This window comes from Carica papaya, chromosome 6 (assembly GCF_054855325.1).
Source record: "Carica papaya isolate Zhongbai chromosome 6, ASM5485532v1, whole genome shotgun sequence".
Taxonomy (NCBI): Eukaryota; Viridiplantae; Streptophyta; class Magnoliopsida; order Brassicales; family Caricaceae; genus Carica; species Carica papaya.
Window position 1 is genome coordinate 35,053,123 of NC_142314.1, and position 27,319 is coordinate 35,080,441.

The 27,319-nt window shown below is 32.7% G+C and overlaps 3 protein-coding genes across 9 annotated transcripts in view; all 3 read left to right on the plus strand.

Moving 5' to 3' along the window:
• Positions 1-14,366, plus strand: part of LOC110814969 (histone-lysine N-methyltransferase SUVR4) — a 35,983-nt gene extending 21,617 nt beyond the window's left edge. For 2 of the 3 annotated variants that reach the window (XM_088222748.1, XM_088222747.1), the window contains exons 3-8: positions 2,592-3,623; positions 4,299-4,564; positions 9,318-9,384; positions 11,236-11,286; positions 13,195-13,292; positions 13,457-14,366. In XM_088222748.1, coding sequence (XP_088078874.1) covers positions 2,592-3,623; positions 4,299-4,564; positions 9,318-9,384; positions 11,236-11,286; positions 13,195-13,292; positions 13,457-13,478 — 1,536 coding nt within the window. In that variant the 3' untranslated portion in view covers positions 13,479-14,366. Of the gene's footprint in view, positions 1-2,569; positions 3,624-4,298; positions 4,565-9,317; positions 9,385-11,235; positions 11,287-13,194; positions 13,293-13,456 lie in introns of all 3 variants that reach the window. The other variant, XM_088222749.1, reaches the window with a different exon arrangement.
• Positions 14,367-15,125: 759 nt separating this feature from the next.
• Positions 15,126-17,606, plus strand: LOC110825233 (large ribosomal subunit protein uL14x/uL14z/uL14y). Its single transcript, XM_022055688.2, has 4 exons — positions 15,126-15,282; positions 15,934-16,218; positions 16,555-16,596; positions 17,331-17,606. The coding sequence occupies exons 1-4, from the start codon at positions 15,270-15,272 to the stop codon at positions 17,411-17,413; spliced, it is 423 nt and encodes a 140-aa protein (XP_021911380.1). The 5' UTR covers positions 15,126-15,269; the 3' UTR covers positions 17,414-17,606.
• A 2,740-nt stretch (positions 17,607-20,346) lies between these two features.
• On the plus strand, positions 20,347-26,906 carry LOC110808188 (Homeodomain-like superfamily protein). Of its 5 annotated transcripts, none has more exons than XM_088222417.1 (9): positions 20,347-20,545; positions 22,302-22,396; positions 22,485-23,092; positions 23,642-23,828; positions 23,910-23,986; positions 24,102-24,141; positions 24,363-24,420; positions 24,691-24,760; positions 26,208-26,906. In XM_088222417.1, exons 3-9 carry the CDS (start codon positions 22,580-22,582, stop codon positions 26,580-26,582), a joined length of 1,320 nt encoding a protein of 439 aa, XP_088078543.1. In that variant the 5' UTR covers positions 20,347-20,545; positions 22,302-22,396; positions 22,485-22,579; the 3' UTR covers positions 26,583-26,906. The 5 variants fall into 5 exon arrangements, with proteins under 5 accessions (XP_088078543.1, XP_088078546.1, XP_088078545.1 ...); XM_088222420.1 differs by having other exon boundaries at positions 22,604-23,092; XM_088222418.1 differs by lacking the exon at positions 20,347-20,545 and adding an exon at positions 20,722-22,159.
• The last annotated feature ends 413 nt before the right edge of the window (positions 26,907-27,319 follow it).

Genomic DNA, 27,319 nt, shown 5'->3' on the forward strand with positions numbered 1-27,319 from the left:
AATTGGTGAGTTGGAATATTAATGGGATGGGGAACACTTTAAAAAGGAAACAAATCAAGGAGTCTTAGGAAGAATTAGCCCGGGTTTAATAGTGATTCAGGAAACCAAAAATGAAAACTTGCACCATGTTGATTCGAAGTATATGGAAAAGTAGATTTAAGGAATGCACATCCTTACCTTCAGCTGATGCATCAAGGCAGCTCCTCATAATTTGGGATACTAAGTTTACAGAAAAAGGTTGAAATAGTTCAGGGGAAATTTATATTGACAGCTTTATTAAAGGTTAAAGGGAAAGAGAAGTTTTGATTTTTAAATGTTTATAGACCCACTTGTTATAGACGCTGAGTAAAGTTTTGGGAGGAGTTATATTCTCTTTATAGTCTATGTGGGCAATCGTGGTTCTCGGGGGAAGATTTTAATGCTTGTAGATCTCCACAGAAAATACTGAACAGGATAAGAGCATCAACGACAATGCAGAGATTTAATGCCTTAACTGAGGAGTGTCAATTAAGAGACCTCCCTCTGTCTCATGGTAAATTCACTTAGTTAGTAAACCGTCAGGATGCAATTTCTTCCCGTTTGGATTTTTTCTGATCACAACATGCTGGGAGTATAGTTTCCTTGATTTGACACAAGAGTTACTTCCAGTCTTGTCTCGGATAATGCTTCCATCATACTTGAATCCCAGCATATCAAATGGGGGCCTACACCTTTCCAGTATGGAAACATGTGGCTGCAACACCCTACTTTTAAGGATACAGTGAGAGATAAATGATAGGAGAACGAGGACAGAGGGTGCGGAAAATATAAATTCATGAAAAAGCTGAAGCACCTGAGAGAAATTAAAAATGTGGAATAGAGAGTTGTTTAGGAATGTGAGAATTAGGAAAAATGGAATCTTGAAGGAAATAAGGGAATTAGATAGGCTCAACTATGAAAATATGATCTCCAACATAGAAAAAAATCACCTAATAGAAATGAAAAATGCACTAGAAGAGGTATTGATAAAAGAAGATAGGTGTTGGAGACAAAACGTGAAGATTAAATGTGCGAAAGATGGGGATGCAAATATCCGAGTATTTCATATGGTGGTGAATGGTTGGAGGAAGAGGAGTGTAATTAAGGAGATTGGGTTAAAAAACGGGAGTTATAGGAAATAGAAGGAAGGGCATAGATTGAAAGGTTCCTTATTTCTATAGAAAAGTAGATATAGAAAAAGAGGCTTATAGACCATTTTTAGAAATAATTAATTGGTGTTCTATCAAGAGAGAAAAGATAATAGTGTTAGAGAGACCATCTGAAGAGGATGGGATTAGACAAGCAATTTTGGGAATTAAGGAGCGACAAATCTCTCGGATTTACTATAGAATTCTCTAAAGAATGTTGAAAGATTATCAAGAAGAATACCACGAAGGTGTCCGAGAAATTTCATTTGAATTGGTTAATATGCAAGAGCATAAACTCTATGTTTATCACTTTGATCCCCAAGAAGTCCACAAAGGTCTCTAACTATTGCCCTATAAGCTTAGTGACTTGTGTCTATAAAATCATCAGGAAGGTCCTATCTACAAGACTTGGTGGGGTGTTGATGACACTATCTTCCTGAACCAGAATGCCTTTATGGGAGGTAAACAAATCATTGATGCATCTTTGATAACGAATGAGGTTGTTGGAAACATTAGAAGATCTAAAAGAAAAGCTTGGTGCTCAAATTAGACTTTGAGAAGGCATATGACGGTGCAAATTGGGGATTCCTGAAAAAAAGTGATGGAGGCGAAGGGTTTTGGCGAAAGATGGCGAAAGTTGATATGGAGTAGAACCATTTTGAAGAAAAGTGACATAAAAAGGACCTAAAATCAGTAAGCAATTACTAAAAGACAGTTCCAACTTTCTGTAAAATGGAAGTGGAAGTCCAAATGAAAAACCACAGTACACAGGCCTCAAGCTTGAAATAAGTGAAGACATCTCTGCAGAAACCAGAAAAGTTCTTTGGGCGAACTTAGACCTTGCTGAAATTGTGTGTCAGCGATTAGTGCTAGTTGTATGTTAGCCTCATGCATCGATTACTCGTGGCATGGGATGTTGGGAGGACTGTTGGCAAAGAGGTCATCTAATGCTAACAATAGACCTTGGATGGACCATGGAAAAGTTCCCTCACAAGTGCAGCTTATTTTCTCTTTCCTAGTGTTTGCTACCAAACAATATATCTTATTGGACTATTTTTTGCAGCTTATTCTCTTTCTTAGTGTTTGCTACCAAACAATTTATTTTATTGGACTATTTTTTTCACTAACCTTGCTCTAATACTAAGTTGGAAATTGTAACTGTATTATATGTTTGAAAGAAATATACACGGGTATTTATAGCTTTCCCTATGCTAAAAAACAAAAAACTATCATAAGAAACCCAACCATATAGGAAAAATCTATACAGGAAACTGGCTACATGGACAATATAATGCCGTGTCATGTACTTCTATCTAACGGCAAGTAATAGCAAATGCATGATTTTAGATTATGTTTCTCTTACTTTTTGTGGAAAATGTTTTCTCTGTTTAACTTGGATCTAGTTCTTTGAACCATTCTTGATAGGTTAAAGACAAAGAAGTTCGTGCCATTGAGCTTGATGGATCTGGAAGACCATCTAAGAAAATGAATGTTGAAGAGAAGAGAGATCGAGTTTCCTGTACTATGGACAGAGCAAGCCATATCTTATCTTCCCGAGATCGTCAACAGGAAGATATAGAGCTATCACGACCAATTGGAAGGGAGAGAACAATCAAATCTGAATTGTTATTGCCTCATAATCAGTCCAATGACAAAGGGAAGAATCCAACATCATCTTATGTCGGCCCCAGAGATGGACAGCCAGTTAATAAGACTTCATCTTGTTCAACAGAAATTAAACAGCCACCCAATAGATCTGGCTTTTCTTGTGACCAGGGGAAAACCACTCCCTATTCTAATAAGAAGACAGCATCTGCTAAACCAAAAACTGAGCTGTCCGCTGATGATTCAGCACGTAAATCCATTTACAGAGATAAATTATCAAACTATTCTGGGAGTTCAAATATTTCTGATCAAGTAGCACCTTGTAATCTACAAATAGGTCATGCTCAGAAGAAGAAAGTTGGACGCATTGTTGACATAACAAAAGGTACTGAAAGTGTCGAAATTTCGCTGGTGGATGAAACTAACAAAGAGGACCTGCCAAAATTTACTTATATTCCACAAAATATAGTTTATCAAAATGCCTATGTTCATGTCTCACTGGCCCGCATTGCTGATGAGGATTGCTGTTCAAGCTGCAAGGGAGATTGTCTTTCATCACCATTGCCATGTGCATGTGCTCGTGAAACTGGTGGAGAGTTTGCTTACACAAAAGAAGGTCTACTGCGAGAAGAATTTCTAGATGCTTGTATCTCTATGAAGACGGAGCCTGACAACCACCCTTTTGTTTATTGTCAAGACTGCCCATTGGAAAGGTCAAATAATGACGTTATGCCTGAAAAATGCAAGGGTCATTTAGTCAGGAAGTTCATCAAAGAATGCTGGAGAAAATGTGGATGCGATATGCGGTGTGGAAACCGGATGGTACAACGGGGGATTACTTGTAAATTGCAGGTGATATTCTCCTTCTGACTTGTTGCAGCATTTTTGCTAGAAACTTTATTTTCCTTGTTTTCTTGTTCTGGAAGCTTTAAGATGACCTCAAATTAACCATCAGCTGCTTTGTATCTATTGGTATCACCGAAAGTGAATGATTTTGGTACATTCCCTTTTAAGGTTTTGGTTATTGGTCCAACAGGGCCTTTTTGATAAATGATAGCTTATAGTTTATTGTCATTCATTATAATGCTTTTTCGAAAATCCAGTGGTATCTTGTGCACTAAGACTACTTATCAAAGGCTTCTTGTAATTTTTTTTGTTGGCAATAGAGCAGTATTTGGACTCTTTTATGTTCCACTTGGTTCAAGTCTATTAATTCAATTACTAGATCTTAATTATATTAGTATTACCTAGAATTTAGTTCTAATTTGCATTTTGATGTATTGCTTACTTTAATCATATCTTTAGTTCTACAAAAATGAATTTTTATTATCACTTGTCATGGGAGGGGTCACAAAAATGCCTACCTTTAATATGGTGTGGAATCATTTGGAATTATCATGTTATTTTCATTCAAGAATTATTCTATCTATATTGTAAATTTCTATCCAACATAATGAAATTTGAACCAAATACAACCTTATAGTTTCCTATGACCTTGTATGTAGCTAGTTTATTTCAATATTTCAGGTCTTCTTAACTCATGAAGATAAAGGCTGGGGTGTTAGAGCACTGCAGGACTTGCCAAAAGGAACCTTTATCTGTGAATATGTTGGGGAAGTACTGACCAACTTGGAGTTATATGAGCGAAATCTGTATAGCAGTGGTAATGAGAGACATACATATCCAGTAACGTTAGATGCAGACTGGGGATCAGAGAAAAGTCTAAAGGATGAAGAAGCACTTTGTCTTGATGCAACTCTATGTGGAAATGTTGCAAGATTTATCAACCACAGGTAATATTATATTCTTTGGTTTTATCCACTGCTTGTAGTGGGTAGTTTTCATTTAGCAGGTTACTGCCCCTAGTTTCAAGTTTTGGTTGCCAAGTTTCATCTTCTTGTTTTATTTTCTTTTGCAAACACTGAGATTTTATAACAGAATAATGAATTTTCAGTTCTTACAATTAAAGTTCTTTTTCTTCATTCATTTGAAGTCGTTAATCTTCAATTACTAATTTGTGGAATCCCAATATCTATTTTCCCCAAAATTGATTCTTTTCAAATTCTCATACTATCATTTCTTTGACACCAGAAAATGTTGACAATATATGCATATGTATGTTAAATTGTTTTGATCTGGAGTATTGCATAAACACATATTTGATCTTCTATAATTGGAATGGTTTGTTGGTCATGGGAACCAAAGAGAATGATGATTTTGGATTGTAGAAAAATTTTCAGTTATCCCTTAATGGCATAGCAACTTCTTTATATGGAAGGAGTTGATCGGCCAAGTACAATTTCTGTAGACTCAGCTTATGTAGCTTTTCATTGTTTCAAGTTGGAGCTATTTTTTGAACTCTAGCATAACTTATTGGTGCTTTTGCTTAGATACCAAAGGTTTGTAAGCATAAAATGTAAAATAATTTTAGGAAAAATTGTCAATTTGGTAATTGGAGTATGAACTATTTTACAATTTAGTCTTAAAACCTTTTTTTGACACAGTTTAGTTTCTAAACATAACTTTAAACTTTTTTTTTCTAAAAAAATGTAAATTTTTAATGAAATTATTTATAAAAATAATAAAGATTCTTTCTTTCTGTTGCTTTTGAAAAAAAATATATATAAATTTTATTTTTTCACCTTTATATTGTTACATCTAAGGTATTTATAGAATTTTTAAATTATAGACGAAAAAATTCGTATTTTAGTAGAATTATAATTATATCATCTCAACTAATTAAATAATAAAATAATAAAATAATAAAATATTCGAGTCAACACCCTATCTCAAATTGGTGCAAAGATATCGCGCATGTCCAATTTGTAAATCAAGTTATAAAGAGATTTGTTGTAAGTTTTTAGTAAAGATATCTGTCACCTACAGTCTACCAGTGCCAATCTTCTTTCCTGTTCGAAAATCCTGATTTTACTATATTTGATACACCGATTGTCGATGAAGAGTTAAGTTGAGATATAAGACATTTCAGGTTTTAAATCTTCTCGTTTGAAAAGACTTTAACTGTTGGTGTAACAGTTGTTTCACTTGGCTTAACCAAATTTTCTTGAGCTCTCGTAGATCCATCTTTCCTTTTTCCACGACCTCTAGTTGGTTGTCAATGCAATTTCCAGTAAGTTTCCTTAGTGTGTCTCGTCTTGCCACTATAGTTACAATTTCATAGGTCATTGGATTGGTCAAATTGAGCAACTAATCCAGTTTTCTCAACTAGTACTATATGAAATATGACATTTTTTCTACTTTTTTTTATTGGATATAAGAATAAGTTTTTTTGTAATGAGAGGAAAATGATCCTTACCAAGCACATAAACTCGTAACTGATCATATTTGGTATTCTGATCTGCTTAGAAATCATAAATCCGCTTATTCTCTATCAACTTTTGAAATTTGACTACATATTCAGAGCAATTTAGATGAAAATCTTGATAGTAATCTACCTCCTCTCATAGTCCACTGAGTTCAGAAAAATATTGAGAAATAATTATATTTTTTTGTTTTGTGCTATGAAATTTATTTCAGAGTTAATGAATTTGGGTATCATCACTCACTTGTGAATGTGTAAGATATGCTCTATTTAATATTTTTAGTGCTGTGCCGAGCAACAGATATGTTCAGACATTGAGTCTTTTTAGTTCCAGATAATAGAATTTGCTCTTTGGATCCCTATAATTTGTTTCATTGCAAGTCTCCTTTTTTCAAAGGCTAAAGTTCCCTTTAAGGTTAAGATTTTTATTTAGATGGTTGCTTTAAATAGACTAACTACTGATTGTTTGTTATAGATCCATAAACCTAAAAAAGTCCTTTCTCTGAGTGCTTGCATGATGTGCTTTTAGGCAGCAATATCTCATAATAACCTCTTTTTGCATTGTCATGTGGCTTGGAGATTGTTTTTAAAAGAGAAAAAATATAGTATTAACTAGCACCAAGAAAACACTACCCTTATGCAAAAACATTTTAAAATCTGATAAAATATCAATCAGATTCCATAATTTCTCATAGGTATAAAGAGGATGACTCTTAATAATAATAATAAAAAAAAAACTAGAGTGTGGAATGAAGTATCTTAATTATGTAAAAGAAAACTCTATACTTTCTAAAGCTTTTTATTTCTTTCCTTCCGTATGACTCATAAAGAGTTAAAGGGATAAAACTAAATATTTATTGTAGTGTTTATCCTCATGGATGTCTCTCCAAACTCATTTTTCTCTTTGGTTGAGCCTGCTACAACTCACTTCATCGTAAGAGACTATAAGCCTAAGACCAAATTTGATAGAAAAAGGATGCCATAGGAGGAGATAGTTGATTGTTTCAGAAACTCTCTTGCATAGATAGCATTCATTCACAATGAACTTCCCCATTTTGACCAGATTTTCAATAATTAACATGCAATAGCTTCACCATCTTCTAAGTAAAAAAAGGCTACTCTTGGTGATGCGTTGATCTTCTAAATCAGATTACATGGGAAGCCTTCACTAGTTCTCCATGTCCTTGTCAAATGGGAATAATATGATTCTACTGAAAAATCCTTTTCAATTAAGCTTCCAAAGTAGCTCATCCAAGGCTACAAGTTACAGAAGTTTGCCCACTTTGTGGTATATACCAAACTAAGTTTACATATTCATTTACCTCCCCGCCACTGAGATTGCTTAGCAGGTCCACTACCCATGCTCCATATTACTTTTGGAGTTAGAAAAAAAAAATTCTGTGTTACCTCTTTGTTATGATCCGAAGAAAAAATTATAGGAAAATATTACTTAAGTGTTCCACCATCCAACTACTCGTCTAACCAAACTCTCACCTTTTGACATGATCCAACCCTCTAAGCAATGTGTTATTGGAACTGCTCTTTTTTTCTTGCCAATTCTCATCCATAAGATGCAAACTGAAACTCAACTTGTTCTTATAAATAGAAAACTTAAACTTATCTCGGTTCTAGTATGTACTCAACATATTTGTGTTATTTTCGCGTTGGCTAAGTTTTTCGACAGAGAAGGGAATAAATATTATTGAAAGAAAATGATATTATATATACATTGATTCTTAACGTAAAAAAAGAAACTTTAATATTAATTGCACACAGATATTTTATTATTATACATTTACACATTAATTTACATATATTCTACTTCTAAAACTTCCCTTCAAGTTGGTGAATAAACATTATATATTCCGAACTTGGTTATTATCGACTGAAAGACTAGATTAACTAGACTTCAATGAGCACGTCTGTGAGTTGTGAGCTAATAGGTATGTAGAGTGTGTAAATTAAATCACTGTCTAATTTTTCTTGATGAAATATCTATAAACCTCAATATGCTTTATTTAGTCATGTTGTACTAGATTATGGATGATACTGATAGCTAACTTGTTGTTGCAATACCGCCTCATTGGCTCATCCCACTTAATCCTTGGATCCTCCAAAATCAACTTCATTCACAACAGTTTGCATACCTCTTAGGCCATCGCTTGAAACTCCAGCTTAGCCCTAGATCATGCCACCACATTCTATTTCTTACTCCTCCATGTGACCAAATTCCCTCGAAGAAATGTACAAGAACCTGTAGTGGATCTCTATCCACCATAATCTAGTGAAGTCTTCATCGGTATAACCTCCATTAATATTATGATATTCTTTCTTAATAAGATATCATTTTTCGATATTCTCTTCAAATATTGTAGTATTAGACACGACTAACTATAAGAGTATTTTTTTTATCATTATGTACAAACTAACTTATCACACTTATGGCATATGCAGTGTTTGGTCTAGTGTGCGACAAATAGATTAGTTTTCTCATTAGCCTCTGCTATATTTCTTTCTTGATGGCAATTTCTTCCCTTGTTAGTCCCAACTTTTCGTCAAGATTAATCAACGTGCTAGCAGTTGACATGCCAGCTTACCTGTATCTTTCAAGAGCTTACTGATATACTTTCACGAAGAAATAAAAATTTCTTGTTTTGAGTGATTCATTTCAATACTGACAAAATATTTTAACTTTTCTCGTTCTTTATTTTTGGTCAGTATTTGTAGTATATTGGTAGTATTATCATGGAGAGATCAAGTGGGTTAATTGTTGAATTGTTATCAATTTGTATGCTTATATGATATTAATCAACTTAAATGCATATCAGAAGTTCACAAGGATGCCTATTTATAGAGTAATTATAAACTATTTTTTCATTATATTTAATTAATTTTTCTTAGTTTGTTCTCACTATTATTTTTGGCACTAGTTTTATCTATTTTAGTTTTATATGTATTATGTTTTCTAATAGATCGTATTATGTAATTTATGTCTTTTCTTATCTTCTTATTTAAGTTTTATTACTATTCGTGAAGATACCATTTGAGGTGGCTTTTAAATGTTCTCCAGAGATTATTAGTTTTATAATGGTTGATGCTGTTTATATTTCTTTCTTTCTTTCTTCTGACTTTCTCGTTTTTTTTTTGTTCTTAAAAGAAAAAAATATTCCATTTTCCCATGTTCTTAATCAAGACAATTTCCTTTTCTTCTCCAAATATTGCAGATGTTTTGATGCAAACGTAATTGATATTCCAGTTGAAGTGGAGACACCAGATCGCCATTATTATCATGTATGTACCCGGTGCTTGATCTGCTAATGGTTTAATTCCTCTCTGATGCTCTATATCCCCACATGCATAATGGTTAGTGATGCTTTTTTCTTTTTGGTCTTATCAGTTGATTAGAGATCAACAACTGGCATTTTTGCCAAAAAAAAAGAATCTAACAGCCAAGTTCACAGTAATATTAATAAACATATGATAACTGTCTTTAGAATATAATAAACAAAATATTAGTGTTTTTATAAATATTTCAAGATTGAGTTTATAAAAATATTATTATTTAGTTAGGGAAGAATTATCTTATACATATATATTTTAATAAAGTCAAATGAATGACTGAATTTTTCTGATCACTTCAGATTTTCTTTCAATAAGAATAGAAGTGTATAACATGTCTGCTAAATGCAGATTGCACAAAATAATCTAAAGTGGTGTTAAAAATGTTTGGAGTTGGATGTGTTAATTTTGGTACGTGTGATTTTTGCTTTTAAGGGGTCAGAATGTGTGGAGTTTTGTGTGTTTTGAGAGGCTAGAATTATTAGAAATTTGTAGCTTGTGAGGGCAATTTTGTTTTAACAAAGGGAGCTTGTGAGTTCTCACATTTCATAACGGTGATATTTTGAGAAAATGTAATGATATATATGGATAGACTATAGTAGGATTTTTCAAGTTTTGATTTAATTATATATGAAGATTTATAGAAGGGTTTTATTCAAGTTTGTATATATTACAATTGAATTTATTATTTTAAAAATTAATAGTTTGTTTTTTTTTTGTTATTTATTATTGTAGAAAATTTGAACAGGTTTCTCAAAAAATTTGGAAAGACAATTAATTTTCTTTTTTTATTATACATTTCTGTATGCATTTTTCAATTCTTATTTACACTTCCACCATAGTTCTCTTCGTACTATTTGTATTGTAATATTATTTCTTTTCTCCATATGTACTTTCAATTAGAGTTGTTTATTTTTCTTCAGGATTGCTTGTTATATATACACATTTTAGCTATATAATGTAATTGTGATGCTACATCAATTCAATTTAGTTTAAATTGTACTAATGAACTAGTTTGATCCAATTTAATCCAGTTTTAAACTGCTAAACCCCCATATTCTTAATTTTTCTAACCAGAAAAATCTATTCTCACTTTAAAATATAAATTGAATTTCTATCTGCTATAGTAATTCAAAAAGAATAAATTATTTCTACTAAAACTAATATTAAAGTAGAAGTATGCATTACTTAGAATTTTAATAGGAATTAAACTAAAGGAAATCTAATAGCATCTTTGAATAATGGACATATGGTGTTATATTCTCTCTTATCTTTAAGGCATTGTAATCGCTAACTATATCAGGATATGTAGGGAAGAGGGGGAGAGGATGGAATGAAATGAAAAATTTAGGGTGGAAACTAAATGCATGGCATTTTCATCCATTTGCTCTCAAAATCCAAATTATTCTCCCCCAAATTGTGGGAAGTTGGAAGGAATATAGATGGACTTAAAATTTAATTTGATGATTGATTAAGTTAAACTCATTTTTTATAATGTTTAAAGATGGATTATTATTATCCCAGTAAAATATTTTATGGCTAATTTTGTTGCTATCTAATTCAAACAATGTAGAATTCTTTTCATTCTACCATATTAATTAGCCTTTTCTCCCTCGATGCCAAATGAAGCCTTAAAAAAGAAAGCGAAAAGATTTTAATATTTCCCTGCTTTGTAGCTTGCTATTCTTTACATGATTTGCTCTATTGCATTAGGGGAAGAAGCTACTTTTTATGAGAACTGTTGGTACGCATAGTTTCATTATGAGGGAATAGTAACAGCCTGTTTGGATTTCCTTTGTGCAGCTTGCCTTTTTCACCTCAAGGAATGTGAGAGCTTTCGAAGAGCTAACATGGGTAGGTGGCCTTTACAAATATATGTGTGTATATATATATATATTCCTGATGGAAGTTACGATCATGTTAGGCTATTCTTCATTTTAATGCAAATTTCATATGGGACAGAACAAGTTGATTTAACATCTATCAAATTGAATTTGACTTGATGAATTTGGAAATGAATTCAGGAGTTTGAAGAAAGCTAAAGCAAGCTGAATCTGCAAATTCTGCTACATTCTTATTCTTATGATATAAAATTATTAGAACTTTTGGATGAGGGATATATATTATTAATATGGTTAGAAGTTTATCAATTCTGAGAAAAGTATTGGTTCTTTTTGTTTTTGAATAGAAAACTACGATAATATTCAAGAGCACCAAGGGAATAGAAACCTAAATACAAGAATATTTACAGTTCCACCAAAATATCAAGTAAATACCAAATCTGATGAACATACAAGCACCACAGAAGAATGTAATTGCCAGATTCTATATTTCTCAGCGATCCTTTCTGGAGAATTAGATGGTCTTTTTAAACAGGTCTTTTACTTAGTAGGTAGCATCAATGTAGAGATAACACCTGTTCACTAGAATATTTCCCCGCTTAATTAATTTATCCGGTATAAGAATACTTTCCCTCACAGCTCCACAAGTGTAGGTCACCCTAGGAGTTGCTCTAACCTTCCTGATTAGGGTGGCCGAAAAGTTGTCATTTGTTTCTCGTCCTCTTGTTCAAATGCCAATGAAACAATTTCACCAAAAAGATATTCATTGCATTCAACTTCCATACTGGTTCAACTCTATGATATTGGACACTTATCTTGTGAGGCACCCCATTGATCTCAATACTCATGGATCTTCCAGCCATTTAGATTTTTTACCAATACAACCGACCACTTCATATTTCCCCCAAGTCTATCAGGGACTCTTTGGTAATGGCTTCCGTCAAATGAGGCAAAGCAAAAGTATTAGGAAATCGATGGATTGAAGCCTCTCCCTTTAGCCACTCATATCTCCAAAAGCTTAGTCTGTCACACAACCCTAGTCTCCATTTAATACAATCCTGAAAGTCTCTTTTCAAAAAATTTTCTTCCAGAAAAGCTAACCTCATGAAGAACTCGAGGAAGTGTGTAAACCAACCTCCCCCCCCCCCTCCATCCTTACCATATTTAGCAGTTAACTCTTTTCCTCCAAAAACTTTCATCATCTCTCAAAAAATCTCCATAATTTCTCTGAAACACTTTGTTAAAACCCACCAGCAATCTCAAGCTCAAACCTCTATATTGTACTGGTCATATAACCTTATTTTCCAAGCCACAAGATGATACTTTTTCCTCTCTTTTGAGCCACCCCACAAAAATCTATATTGGATCCTCTCCAGTCTCTTAGCTAAATTAAAAGGGAGTAGCCAGACACAAAATACATGAGAATGTTGGTCAAGGTGCCTTTGATGAGAGTCAGCCTGCCCACTTTTGACAGTAAACACCTCTTCCAACCAGCTAATCGAGATTCAAAACTGTTGAGAGTAAAGTATTGTATCATTAGAAGTTTTGTCTATAAACATGGGATAAGAACCTCATATGCATCAATATAATTCTTAGTTGAAATAATATTTGGATAAGATTACCCTCACCCTATATGTCTACTGGCGAATGATTGACAATTTCGACAGACGGTACCAATGATGTGCTTAGAGTTTTATTCAGACTAAGTGAAATAACGTTCTGTGAGTATTTTGTCTCTAAGAGTGATTTACTTAGAAAAAGTTGTAGTATCTCTTTATAGATGAGGAGATAGACTCAATTGTAATGTGAAATAGAAAATAAACTCTGGCACCAACAATTATATATATTGTAGAATTTTGTGTAGCCTTTTTCCTTACGTCAAGGCCCTGAATTTGAAATGATTTGACTGAATTAAATGCAGGATTATGGAATAGACTTCAGTGACCATGATCATCCTATTAAAGCATTTAAATGCCGTTGTGGGAGCAGATTTTGCCGAGACAAAACCACTAAGAAAAGGTTAGCATGCATGTCTCATCCCTCGCCATGAATTTTTTTCCAGTTACTCCCAACACATTACTTGAACCAAATAACGTAAAAGTCCAGAAGTTTGCACATATGCTAGAACCAAAAAATCTTCTATATAAATCATTCTGATAAACGATACTTTTATCTTTCTCCAGGTCCAGGAAGTACCTCAAATGACAAGGAGCTGAGACTTCACCTGGTGGGATAGTGTGATTCTCAGTGGTTAGTGGTGTGAAATTATGGCGACCAGAAGTATGTTAGTAAATTGTTGTGCTTACTTTTGCAAGCATGTCCTAGTCACTGCAAGTTCAGTGATTCAGAAATTGGAGAATGATATTCTTCTAGGCTATGTTTGGAGTAATGTTAAAAATTTTGTTGAATTTTTTTACAAATTCAGTATTAGTTTAAGGAGGAAGTATCGAAACCGTTTACTAGTTTTTTTCAAAGAAAAAAAAAAAAAGATTGACCTCATATGAAAATTCATGTAGAATTTGAAATGCATCATTTACAAGTATTTTTCAAAAATAAAAAGTTCGACTCGTATGAAAATTCATGTAGAATTTGAAATGTATTTTTCTAGTTTCATAAAAAAACTTTATATAAAGTTAAAAATATTTATAGTTTTACAAATGATTTTACAAAATTTTTAAACTTATTACAAACATAGCCTGAAGACTTTGAGATAGAATGTGAATGGGAGAGCTCTTCATCAGCTTTTTTGAGGCCAGACGGCTTGATCAGTTCAGACTTTCTTTGGACATTGTTTTCTCTCATAAGCTCAAATTTATAGTTTCAGATGAGCAGCAGTAGATTTTTCTTGGGTTATAGGAGAATGGATATGGTGTAAACTGTTTATGATATGGTTCCTATGATTTACTCATCCTTCTGAAAACCATGAAACTTACAGTTTTAGGAGAACCATGAAATTTCTTTTTTTCACTTTTTTGGACTTACAGGATGAGACATGAAAAGTCTTTTTCCTTTTATCATTTAACTTTTTCAGGCTATGTAATATTGAATTTAACAGTTTGTTTGTAAAATAAATTCAATAATTAAGTTTAGTCATTTAAATGCTTGCAGTATGTGTTTTAAAAATCTTTACTTATATGTAAATTTTTGAAAATTGAAAGTTATTTTGCTTGCTAATCGTATATAATATATGTATGTAATATGTATGAATATTACGATAAATAAGAGTCAAAATATAATTTTTTTTATTATAAACTAGAATTAGAATAATAGTTTGTTTAATTAAAGTATTTAATTTAATTATATATAAATATGTATATATAAATTACTTTTTTGTTGTTTTTTTAATTTAAAACATATCATATTTTATTATTTATTTACTATTTTGGATCAAATATATATTATTTTATTATATATCTTGAAAAATATAATAAAATATATTTAGTGGTTAAAAATATATTTTTATTAAATCCCATTTCTTTTAATCACTCAATTTTTCTCCATCTCTCTCATACAAAGCCTTGGTGGACATACAAACTATTTTTTTTTTTTAATTCCATCTGAATATAGCAAAATTAAGAATTTTATTTTTATATTTTTTTTAAAAATGAAATATATATATATATATATATAATATTATAAAAATATCAATTTACACCCTTTAAAATATTGTTTTAAGATTTTATAAATTCATGTTAGGCGGAAAAACTAACCGAACCAAACATGCCCTTAATGAAATTCAAATTTATCTGAATAATATAATTAAGCATTAACTTGAAAATCAAGCCTCCTTAACCCAAAACCACTTGTAATAAGTGGCCAATAACCGGGCCGGGTTGAGTGGATCCAAACCCAAACCCAAACCCAAACCCATATTTTCTACTCGCAAACCCTAGCCACAGTTCTCTCTCTCTCTCTCTCTCGCTTTTCCGCTATATAAAGTCCATTAAAACATGATGCAGTCTCCTTCAGTTCTCTGGTCGACAGATTCCAGCCGCCATGTCGAAGCGAGGTACTCTCTCTCGGACCGCCATTTAGTTGTTTTTTATATGTTTATGTTCTGATGTTCTGCGGGTGTATATGCATGGACTGTGTTGTTTTTTGCTGCATGTTTTTGTTGGCTTGTTTGCCGAGAAATGCGAAGAAACCGTAGGAGAATTAGATCTTTGCTAATGTCTTAATGATGCTTCATTTCTTTTGAAGTGTTGAATTGCCACTGCCTAATCGTGCTAATTGCTAAGCTGCCTGGATTTGCGTAAGTTTGGTTCAGGAGAAGTTTTGTTTTACTAGGTTCTAGAGAGAGAGTTTCTTTTTTATTTCTCTATTCTTGGCTTTTGAACGATTTTGTTTGATTTATTTACGTTATATTTGTTTTCTTCAACTTGTCCGATAAGATCGTTTCTTTTGATTCTTTGAGTAATTGAAATAAATTGTCCCTAGCTAATTATCCTTGTGTAGAATCCTGTTATTGTGATTTGCGACTTATTACTATTGTTTTGGAAAATTTAAGAAACATAATTCAGCTAAGCATCATTTATGAATTAGATAACTGGAATTATTGGATTCTTCCTCCGTTCTTTTTTTAATCTCTGGATATGTTTGCCTGTGTTAGGGATCAGAGAGAGTAGTCTTTTTTTAATTCTATTTTCATGATCTTGTACAGGACGCGGAGGAACTGCTGGAAACAAGTTCCGGATGTCACTGGGTCTTCCAGTGGCAGCAACAGTGAACTGTGCTGACAATACCGGGGCCAAGAATCTCTACATTATTTCCGTGAAGGGTATCAAGGGTCGGCTCAACCGTTTGCCCTCAGCTTGTGTTGGTGATATGGTTATGGCTACTGTGAAGAAAGGGAAGCCTGATCTCCGGAAGAAGGTCTTGCCTGCTGTCATTGTGAGGCAGCGCAAGCCATGGCGCAGAAAGGATGGAGTCTACATGTACTTTGAAGGTAGGTATTGATTGTATATATACCATCTGCGTAGATGTAATTTTGGAGTACCATTTGAGTGTCTTCTGTTTGTTGTGTGAGGTTTGAGTTGAAGTTACAAGTTGCCAAAATAAATGTAATTTATATCTTTATATGTGCCTATGTGCTTCCTTCACTCACAGTCAGTTGTTGGGCATATGAGTTAGAGTACAATATTCTTTGAATAGAAATTCTAATGGCTATACAGTACCCTCATGTTGAATTATTTTATGGGAGAGAGCATTTTCTGATCCTTAATTTCCTAGGTGATTGGCATTGTCATACTCATAATATCTAACAAGTTCCTGATCTGTACAGATAACGCTGGTGTTATTGTCAATCCCAAGGGTGAAATGAAAGGTAACGGGATCTTTTTAGTGCATTGCCTTTATCTCTGATCATACACAATAGTTGCAAGATGATATTGGATTTGAATACCAAGATTTGCAAATCTATTGATGGGTTTATGTTTACATGTTTGTATGTTAAGGGTGACAATAACCTAGGAGGATGTTGTTGGATGCCTGATGGGTGCATGGTTTCATCAAATAGTCCATGATAGGGAGAATTCATACTGGATTTTTCTTCCTTGGACATGCTTCAAATTTGATAGAGCTTGTACTTAATTTTCAGTTAACTAAAATGCAATTTTGAACTGGTGTAAATTGGTATTTAGCTTAATATAAGAATGCATTAGTTGATATTGGAGTGATGTTGCTGCAATCCAAACAAATGAGAATAGCAAAGCATCATGATGTTCTATGACTTAGCTATACCCATTGATAACCTTTTGCTCCTGTGGATGGCAAGGAAATAGATGAAGGGCATTCTCCCTTATCACCATCAAGTAATATTCTCTCTCTTAGCTTATAGAGACAAGACTAGTGCACACCTCTTTTGTTACTCTCACTGTAGTTATTCATTCTAAGTGTTAGGTTTCATGTGCTGCAGCAGACATATTTAGAATTGTTCAATAAATTGTTCAACCTGTCTGTAACAAATTTGATTTTACTTTTATTATTTGTTTCTGCTTTGAATTGTCCCAGTAATTGATGAATCTTTTTATGCATGTCTATTCTATGTCGCGACAACAGGATCTGCTATTACTGGGCCAATCGGGAAAGAGTGTGCTGACTTGTGGCCAAGGATTGCTAGTGCGGCAAATGCAATTGTTTGAGTTGTTTTACATTTCTGTTCTGCTTATATTGCTGTTTTGGTATGTTTTTTCTTTTTTGACTTGGTTAGATAATTAGTTTAATTATCAAAAGAGGGTTAAATTTTCTCCAGCAAGACATTAGCAGTCTCCTTGACTATAATATGTATGCGACTTACATCTTCTTTTATTTCATTTCAAAACTTTATTTTGTCTACTGTTGAAATCTTGAAATTGCAACTGTTACAGAATAAAACATGGCCTTTATCTTAAGGTGTAAATTATGAGGAATGAAATTGTAATTTGCTTCTAATCTCAAGGGAGATGTCTGAGTGGTAAATTATTGGTTTGATATTTTTTAGTTGTAAAGTGGAATGGTTACATGGCCAGAGAGATGCTCTTAGTGTGGTTCACTGGGATGTGTGTTGGCTTAAGTTTGAGTCAGTTTTATAATTTGATACTTCAACCCAACTTAACTTGCACATGTATGTATGTATATAAGCTAAAATATTAAATTGAGTTATAATATAACTATTTTAAAATATTAAAATTGGTTTGTTTATTATTATTATTTTTTAATTTAGTTTTTGTATTTTGAAAAAAAAAAAAAATTGATTTGATTTTTGGTTATTAAATGTACTACACTAATATCATTAATGGAAGTTTATGGGGGAGATAGAATAGATATTCTGATTGAGTTATAGTCTACAATTAACTGCTGAGTGTTTGATGATGAACATCTAATATGAACATTTAATTGATGACTTGGTTTATTAAAATATAAAAAATATATGATATGATGAGTTTTAAAATCTGAAAATGCACTAATTGACTCTTTTATTAAAATCTAAAAATCCACTAATTGATTTGGTTTGATCAAAAAATATATATATACATCAGTTTGAACCCTAAGCTCCCAAAATTAAACCATTTCTCTCTCACTCTCTCTCTCTCTCTCCAACTTCCATTGACATGAACTAGTTGCACTTAAGACACTCCATGTAGCTGGAGAGAAGAATAAAAGGTAATTAATTAACTTAGTTCATGAATACTATCTAGCAATTATGTTATATTTGTTGCTCTAAACTCACCAACAACACCCTTTTCTCTTCTTAACTTAATTACTTTGCCCTAATTTCTGAAAAAACTCTCCTTTACTCTCTTTTCTAAACCCAAAAGAAGAAAGTTCCAAAAGAATGAATCATCTCCCTTAAACTCTCCGTTTCTCCTTCTCTCTCTCTGATTTCTAAAAGAAACTTCGTGACTTACACTCTAATTTTTTCATAAAAAGGAACTTTTTTTCTTCCTCCTCGAGTTTTCTTTATTATCTTTAATCTCTCTCTCTTTTTCAACAACATTAACTTTTATTTTTTTAAAAAAAAATTCTTTTAAAAAAATTTTAATAGAGCCTACTGTTATTCGTTTCATCCTTTTCTAAATATTCTCTTACCTTTAGTATTTGTAGCAGCTTCCTCATCCTTTCTCATGACCACCTATCACTCTTTAATAATAGTCCCATCTAAATACATGTTATCTGATGAAGTTAACAATGGTGAATTATACAAATAGAAGGCCAATTAGAATTAAAATAATATGTTAAAACTAGTTTTTTTTCTATAAAATTAGATTTGTTTATGGGTTCTTAGATTTTGACACTTGATAAATCATATATCATGTTATCGGACACTGATATCTAAAATGGACATTAACTCAATTAGAATGTGACATCTATTCAATATTAGTTCACATATTATTAATGGTGTTAATGTGCATTAACATTCATGTATTAACTCAATTTTTTTCTAAAAGTATAAATATCAAAATGATAACAAAAAAAAAGTATGAAAATTAATTTAAATATTTTTAAATATTAAATGACTAATTTAGTATTGTGACATATATATATATATACACAATAATAAAATATTAAACATACTATTAGATATATTTATTTTTGTGTAATATATAATCAGAATAATTTTTTTTTCATTACTTATAATTTATACGTATTAATTTAGGATCAATTAAGTTGAATTGAATATTTTAAATACTCATTTCGAGTCAAATCATATGTGATCTTTCTTTTTTTCTTTTAAATTACATAAGATATTCGAACGAAATTAAATAATCATAATATATTTAGATCGCGTATTATCTCTATAAATGATAAGAAAGATAACAAATAATATATAAATAAACTGTATTGATTTGATATCGATTTGTTTAATACTTTTAACCTTATCTTAACTAATTAATTTATTTTTTATATTATTCATTAACGACCTAAATGATTTACATCATATTTTAGTCTAAACGAAAAAAATTTAAAATAAATTATTAAATTAACTTTTAAAAATTGACATTTCTTATAATTTTATTTTTATAAAGGAAAAAAAAATTAAAAGTGGAGAGATTAAAGGGGACAATTTTCATTGCTTTTATTATTTTGGATTTTATTATTGAATGTTATTGGAAAGTACAATGAGACATAATGCTGACATTTTGGTCATACCCCATGGAATCTCTTGGTACCATCAACTTTTTTCATGATCACATCCTTTCCCACATATATATATATATATATATCCACACACACACACGTGTATATATATATATATATATATATAGTCTTAATAGTAACTTATTTAATTTTATTGTATAAAATAACTGTTTGACCAAAATTAATTTACCCAAAAAATTTATTTTAAAAAGTGAGGAAAAAAAAAGCCAGTAAAATGTACATCCTAAACTCAGTGGACCTTTTTTTTTTTTTTTTTTTTTTTTTTTGTAAATCACAAAGTAAGAATGGCAATATGTGGGTCCCACTTGCCACTTCCTTTCTACAGCAGCCTCTCATTACTCAATCACGACCGTCCATTTCCCACCTACATTCCCCATCAGTCAGAAATCAACGGTGGAGAATAACGATGGACATCCATTATGTGCAGCCTGGCATTTCCTTAGCAGAAGAGACCAAATTCATTTTCTCCTCAGGAAATGCATTGTTGAAATCAAGAAGACAGAACAGAAGGCCGGTTATCAAGAGAATGTTTCCTTCTTGAGATGGCTTGACTGCCTTCATGGCTCCTAAACCACGATTGTATTATCCGGACTCGAGCTCCTTGTGATTCAGTCTCGGTTTTCACGTATCTACCAGTAAGATTTCTCGATACCCATCTGGAAATTTTGAGCTTTAGTTTCTTCTATTTGCAAGAATAATCTATTGGTTTTCCTTGATTCCAGCTTAAAATCTGCATTACCATGTTCGAGATTTTCTATACTTTGATGTATTTTAATGCGATTTTAGTTTGTTTTTGGGTAATCATGAACAGGGTTGTATCCTTTTTTTTTTTTTTTTGGTCATAAATGAATTATAGAGTTGATTTTTACTTTTGGGGGAGTTTAGATAGCGATAGGCATATGTACGAGTATCCGCTAACTCGGATAAAAACCCATAATTAAAGACTTACAGGACAGATGTGGCCCATGTGTAGGTATTGTCGTGGGTGTATGTCTTTGTGTGGTTTTGGGTTTGGGTGTGGTAGAAAGTTACAAACTTGAAAGAAGCATGATGAGCTAACTGGCCTGAAGATAAGTAATTGATGAGTTACAAGACAAGTATAGATAGAAGTTAAGAATTCGAAATGGATATGGTCTGGTATGAATTAAATGCTAATATTTGCCTCATGAGGCGTATCTTTATAATGTTATTTTATATTTATTATTGAGTAGAATATATTTGAATATTATTTTTAATTATATTTTATCGTGATTAATACTTAATTTTTTTTTACTTAAGTTCTAATTACTTATTTTCATATTTTAGAGAGTCTTTTAGGGTTCAAAAATAGGTAAATGAGAAGGGTGGCGGTTGAAAAACGTTCTAATCGCTTTTAGATATAGGACGGATATAGATTTATATTTTCATTAGCGGGGCGGACATGAGAGTGGGCATACCTGCTCCATGCCCATCCCTAGTTATATATAATGAATGTAATCGTTTTTTCCAATTCTTTTTAAGATTGAATTGAGTTCTTCTGATTTGGAGTTATTTTGGGACTGTAGACATAAGCTCTGTCTATGGAACATGATGGTTTCCTGCTGAATAGCCCATTTTTTAATGGTTTCCACTTTCTAGTCTGTGCTCTATCTTTTTGGATTTTTTTGGTGCTAGATATAAAATTCAGATTTTGTGGATGATACTGTAAACAACAACCACTAGCTAGAGCTCTTCGTTATTTTCTCTTTCTGGGGTGTTGGCTTGTATAATCTGCTATATGATGTTGGATTTGCCATGATAGTTGAGTTGGATTATGAATTTTAGGGACCTTATTCTAGCCATATTACTTTTTGTTGATCCTGTTGCATTCTTCATTCTTCTGGCTTGTGAAAAGCCATATGCCTTTAACAAAGTGGGTACATTTGATTCCCTTTTGCACTGATTCCATATTCCATTATGGCCTGTCTGCTTCTATTTTTTGATGCTTCAGCTTCTTGTTCAAGATATTGTGTGGTCCTCGCTCTAAAAGGCTGTTTGTTCTTGATTATGATATTACTGAAATACAAGGACCCAGTTATATGCAGCATCTAGTGTTTTCCTTTTGATCTTCTTTTTGTTTGTGGATAATTAATAAATCTCTATTGAAGCATCACGAGAAAGTAACCCATACATAGAAGAAGTTAAGAAAAGAGTTCAATTCCTAAAGGAAACTTAGATATTCATAATGTAGCATACAAACAGAGAAAACCACTAAAGGAAGTAGATAAAAGGTAAAGCATAATCTTGAAAACTAGTTTCTAAGCTTATTATTTTTTTTTTTGAGGTATTGAGAGAGCTTTTATTTTATTAACACCTATAAATAGACTACAGCATGAGGTGCTTTGTTTTGTTTTTTCTTTTTCCCTCATACAGGTATCAGATTCATTCTCTTTTGTGGTAGCAAATTTTTGGATCTGAAACAATGAGCTTTTAAAAATTCTAGTCAACAAATAGTGTCTGCAAGAAGGGTAAGTTTTTACGAAGTGTCTGGCTTAGATTAAAACAGTTTGTGCTTTCATTACATAACAGTAGCGAGTAAATTCTGGGTTTCTGCAGCTATGCCTTCATCCTTGCCGGTTTTTCCTACCCATCTTTAGGAGAAATATTTCAAATTTTCTGATCCTTTCCAAGTTTCATCAGTAAAGGAACCGATGACAAACCCTATGTCCTCTCAGGCACCTCCACTAGTTCCTGATAGTCAGACTGTCGGGCACTTGTTTTCATCATCTAGAGGGCTACCTCATAGTATGACTCTAGCTTCAGTTTCATCACGTGAAAGGAATTATGGAAAATTTCCACTGATTTCTCAGTCATCAAGTGGTGGGGACTCTTTTCCTCAATTGTTAAGGAGTGGATCATCTCTGCCAACAAATCGTGCTTCCCGAACAGAAATGCAGTCTAGAGCATTAATTAATCGCCCTGAGGAAGGCAAGGATATATCCTGGAGTATTGACTCACTTCAGGATTTTCTGGATCTCCCTGAAAATATTCCCGTTCAGACTGTTCAAATGGAGAGCAGTAAAGGTGCTGTGGCATCCGAGGACCATTCTAAGAGAACTGATTGGCAAGAGTGGGCAGATCAATTGATTTCTGCTGATGATACACTGGAACAAAATTGGAGTGAACTTCTTTGCGAGTTCAATGCCCAAGAACCAAAACCAAAGGTTTGTTTTGTCAAGCTATTAATTTTAGCAACATAAACCTCGATTTTCTTTTATCTTTCCTTTTAAATTTATTAAGTCTGACTTAGAAGGGCTTCTATGTGCTTTTCTTAAATGTCTGCTGACATGGGTACTTCTCTTGCTTGATATGGTCTGTGCAAAACTTTAGATTTCATTTTTTTAATGAAAATTTATTATGTACTAATAAATTAAAGACCAGGATTTATAAGTTAGTAACAACTGTGTGGTCATTTGATCAGGTATTTGTCCATTTAATGCATGATTTAATCCCAATTTTATGAAGATCTAAAAACTTATCTAAGTAATATGCTAGAAAATATATTTTGAATTAAATGTTTCCTGACTTCTGATATATTGTAATTCTTCATCTAATATGCTAGATAATGGTTGATACCATTAACTATAACATGAAAAAGATTTTCAAAATAGAACCTGAGGGACCTAAATAAAGAATTGTAACTCTCTTCCTCTCTCTCTCTCAATTGTTTTCTCTATAAAGAAAGATAACAGTAGCAGTTAATGGTATATCAGATGCCACCTTCGTGCTCTTTGAGTCATCAAGCTGAAGTTCATAAACATCAGACTGTTTCATCTGGAGAATTTTCAGCCATTGCGAACCCATTGTCCAATGCACCGTCAAATAAGCAACGAATGCGTTGGACCCCAGAGCTTCATGAATCATTTGTGGAAGCTGTCAACCAGCTTGGTGGTAGTGAGCGTAAGTGAGCCCTTTAGTTATAATTTCTTTAGGGCCTTATAAATCGTTAACAATGGATTTCCTTGCAATTTCAACTTACAGGAGCTACTCCAAAAGGTGTCCTGAAGCTTATGAATGTTGAAGGTTTGACTATCTATCATGTGAAAAGCCATTTACAGGTTTATGTATTTGCATATTTTTATTTGCCTTCCTTCAGACAAGCTAGCTGTTAGTTTCACTTAGTTATCCTGTATTCATTTTTCTTTTCTTTTATTTTTGCCCCACAAAATTCAGAAATATAGAACTGCCAGATTTAAACCGGAGTCATCAGAAGGTACTAGCTATTGCTTTCTTTAGTTTCTGTTTTTAATGATGTGGAAAGGCATCCTGCTCTTGTTGGAAGTTTCTTCCATGCTAAATTAAACATATAAATATATGAATTGCCAAGCTACTTTAATAAAATGCATTTTCTTTGTCGTGTTTCTTGAGAATATATAAGTAGAAGGAGTTGGCTTAAATCATGTTTGCAACTGAAATTATTTTCTTCTTATGCAGGATCTTCCGAGAAAAAATCAATTCCTTTGGACGACGTGAAATCTCTCGACTTGAAAACGTAAGCAAGCTTCATATGGAATTCAAAATGCTAGTTTTATCTTTATCTTCATCCTTTATTGTCAATTCTGGTTTCTTCTTTTTGTTCTTTTCTTTTGTTTTTTTTTCTTTGGGTTGAGGGGTGTGGTGGGAGAGGGCAAGGTTGCAATTATACCTGTATCAGAAATCTTTTGGGTATATTAATGGCTTGTCTTGCCTCATTACCTCGAAGCAGAAAGTCAAACTCTTTAAGCCTGGAATTTATAACTTCTACTGCTGATTCCAATTACAGGAGCATGTCAATTACTGAAGCACTGCGATTGCAGATGGAAGTCCAGAAGCAACTACATGAACAGCTAGAGGTATGTGTTGCTTTCCTAGCTATCGATGTCTATTTCAGTTATGTATAAGAATTGAGTATTTAATGAAATATGGGTGCAGGAATCCATTTTAACATGCTTATATTTGTTGTTGTTAAAATTCTTATCTTTAGAGCTTTTACTTAATTGTTCCTGTTATCCTAGTAACGGTCCATGAGATTTATCTATCTTCTGTGTAAACCATGCTATATTCACCGAGAGTTATTTATTTGTCATTTCTAACTCAATGAAATGATACTTCAAGCTTTTGCAGCTCCATGTTCAAGTTTCTTTTTCTCAACCTTTCCCATAGTTCATTTCTTTTGATGTTAGGGGAAAATGCTAAACCAGTTCAGGTTGACTCAATGAAACTTATTGAACCAACAATTACAAATTATTTTCCTCATATTCCTCTATAATTATCCAACTTAAATTTTGATAACAAGATTTTGGGCATCTAGATTTCCTTTGTTATACCTTTTTCTCTTTTCATCCTTCTACTTGGAACTTAATAGAATAGCATGCAGGAATTTGAACTCCTTTTGCTTCCTAGAAAAGGTTTAGTGGGACTACTATAGTATAAAGATAAATAGTTCAACCGTTGACACTGATTTGATCCACTTGCCTTATGTCCTGATGCTTGTGGTGTAATTTATGTTGTAGTTAATTTCTGTCGTGATGAACCAGATTTCGTCAACCTTAACTTCAGCGTTGTTTTCTTATTATTGTATCTTCAAACTGTATTCTTGGAGATGCAATGATATTAACTCTCCTCCGGCTGAACACAGTGTTAGGAAATTCCTTGCTTGTGTTTTCAGTAATTTGAACCTTTATTATCCATCTGCTTACCTTTGTTTACAGCTCTAATACCTGTTCCCTTTTCTACCTCCTCAACTTCTTTGTTAAACTCTTCATTTCTTGCGTCTTCTTCCTTTAGTTTCCCCTTAGATGGTATAGCAAGCAAAACTCCACAGGTTTACTTCAGGGCTTTGAAGGTTTCCATGGAAAAATTAAAGTAAGATTGGCCTAACTTAACAAGGATTGTTTCTCGACAAATAAAAATAATTTACGAAGGAACAAAATATGATGTTTTCAGTAGAAGGAAAAATCATAATTGCAAGGTTGTTCATTTCTAACTGAAGTTGGTCAGAAGAGAGATAAGAGATCCTTAAAGGTCCCAGAGATGAAGGCAATGATTTTTGTGATTTTATTGGAGTTCAGTGAAGCAGGGTGAGGCTGGTTTTAAGGTCAGAAATTTAGTTCTAACTTTCTGCATAGCTTTTTGTTTTGCAAAAGCATTTTTTGTGTATAAGATCTGCTAACTGTGCTGGGAAAGAGGAAGAGAAGAGAGGGCTGGGAGTAAGGAGAGGAGGGAGGAGGAAGAGAGAGAAAGAGGAATTTAATGTTAGACATGTTCTTATGCTGTTGCTATGTTCTGATTGTCACGCAGATCCAAAGAAATTTGCAGTTGAGAATTGAAGAACAAGGTAGGTATCTTCAAATGATGTTTGAGAAGCAACGAAAGATGGAAGATGACAAACCCGGTGCCTCTTCATCCACCACCCTTGATGATTCTTCTGCACCATCCCCAAATGTATTGCATACTTCCCCTGCAAGTGACAAACCAGAAGCCTTGGGCAAGGATCACGGCAAAGCAGGAATGAATGCAAGCAACACCGACAACATTGATGCAGAAGCTTGCTTGAATAAAAATCTAAAAAGATCCGGAATCAAGTGGAGTGAGGATCCTGAACCAGAACCAGATAATTTTGAGTCTGGCGTCCCATCCAGAAAACGAGCTAGAGGAGATGAAACAGCAACATGACTGACACCTAACTGATTACTTATCAGTGATCATGAATTATGAGATGGGTAAGTCTGAAAATGCTGGACATTTGAGAATTTTTAGAACTCAAAGTTGTCATGTTCCTGCTAGTGTATCTATGGACTATAATTAAGCCAACATGCCAAGGCTTCAATTTTGATTGAGACATTCTTGTCCTGATTTTTCGTCATTCCGGTGGATTTAAGAGTCTTTTAGAACTCAGAATTCGGAATGATGGATTTTTTGTATAGACACCTAGAGGAACTTTTCATGTAATACTGCAAGCTGTTGTAGCTCATAAAATTGAAGTCTTGATCACTCACATGTTCTTGACCGAATCGGGTTACTTGCATAGTTCACCATTGATCTATAACATATTAATCGCATCCAATAGCATTGATAATTTCTTTATTATTTTACAAGCTCTCAAAAATTAAATGTATGTTATGATAAAAGACAATAATAAGGATTGAAATCTTATGGTTTCATTTGATTTAATATTTTTTTGAAACTACAACGAAACACGTACTATACGAGAATTTTTTAAGAGGTCATTTATTTTAATATTAATTTCGTCTAAACACGTTTAATTGCGTAGTTTTAATGAAATTTGGTGTAGTAATGATAATACGATTATTTAAATTAAATGATTTAGAATTTAAAAATATTATAATTTATTGTGAATTTTAAACAAAAATCAAAAGTTCATTGAAAATTGCATGATTCAGTTCATTTTT

What these genes read in the sequence shown, in the direction of transcription:
- LOC110825233 (XM_022055688.2), top strand. An exon ending in AGTCTACATGTACTTTGAAG is followed by an intron (nt 16,219 to 16,554) that starts GTAGGTATTGAT and finishes TGATCTGTACAG; the next exon opens with ATAACGCTGGTGTTATTGTC. An exon ending in TCCCAAGGGTGAAATGAAAG is followed by an intron (nt 16,597 to 17,330) that starts GTAACGGGATCT and finishes TCGCGACAACAG; the next exon opens with GATCTGCTATTACTGGGCCA.
- LOC110808188 (XM_088222417.1), top strand. Translation starts at nt 22,580, where the DNA reads ATGACAAACCCTATGTCCTCTCAGGCACCTCCACTAGTTCCTGATAGT. An exon ending in CCCAAGAACCAAAACCAAAG is followed by an intron (nt 23,093 to 23,641) that starts GTTTGTTTTGTC and finishes ATGGTATATCAG; the next exon opens with ATGCCACCTTCGTGCTCTTT. An exon ending in TAAACCGGAGTCATCAGAAG is followed by an intron (nt 24,142 to 24,362) that starts GTACTAGCTATT and finishes CTTCTTATGCAG; the next exon opens with GATCTTCCGAGAAAAAATCA.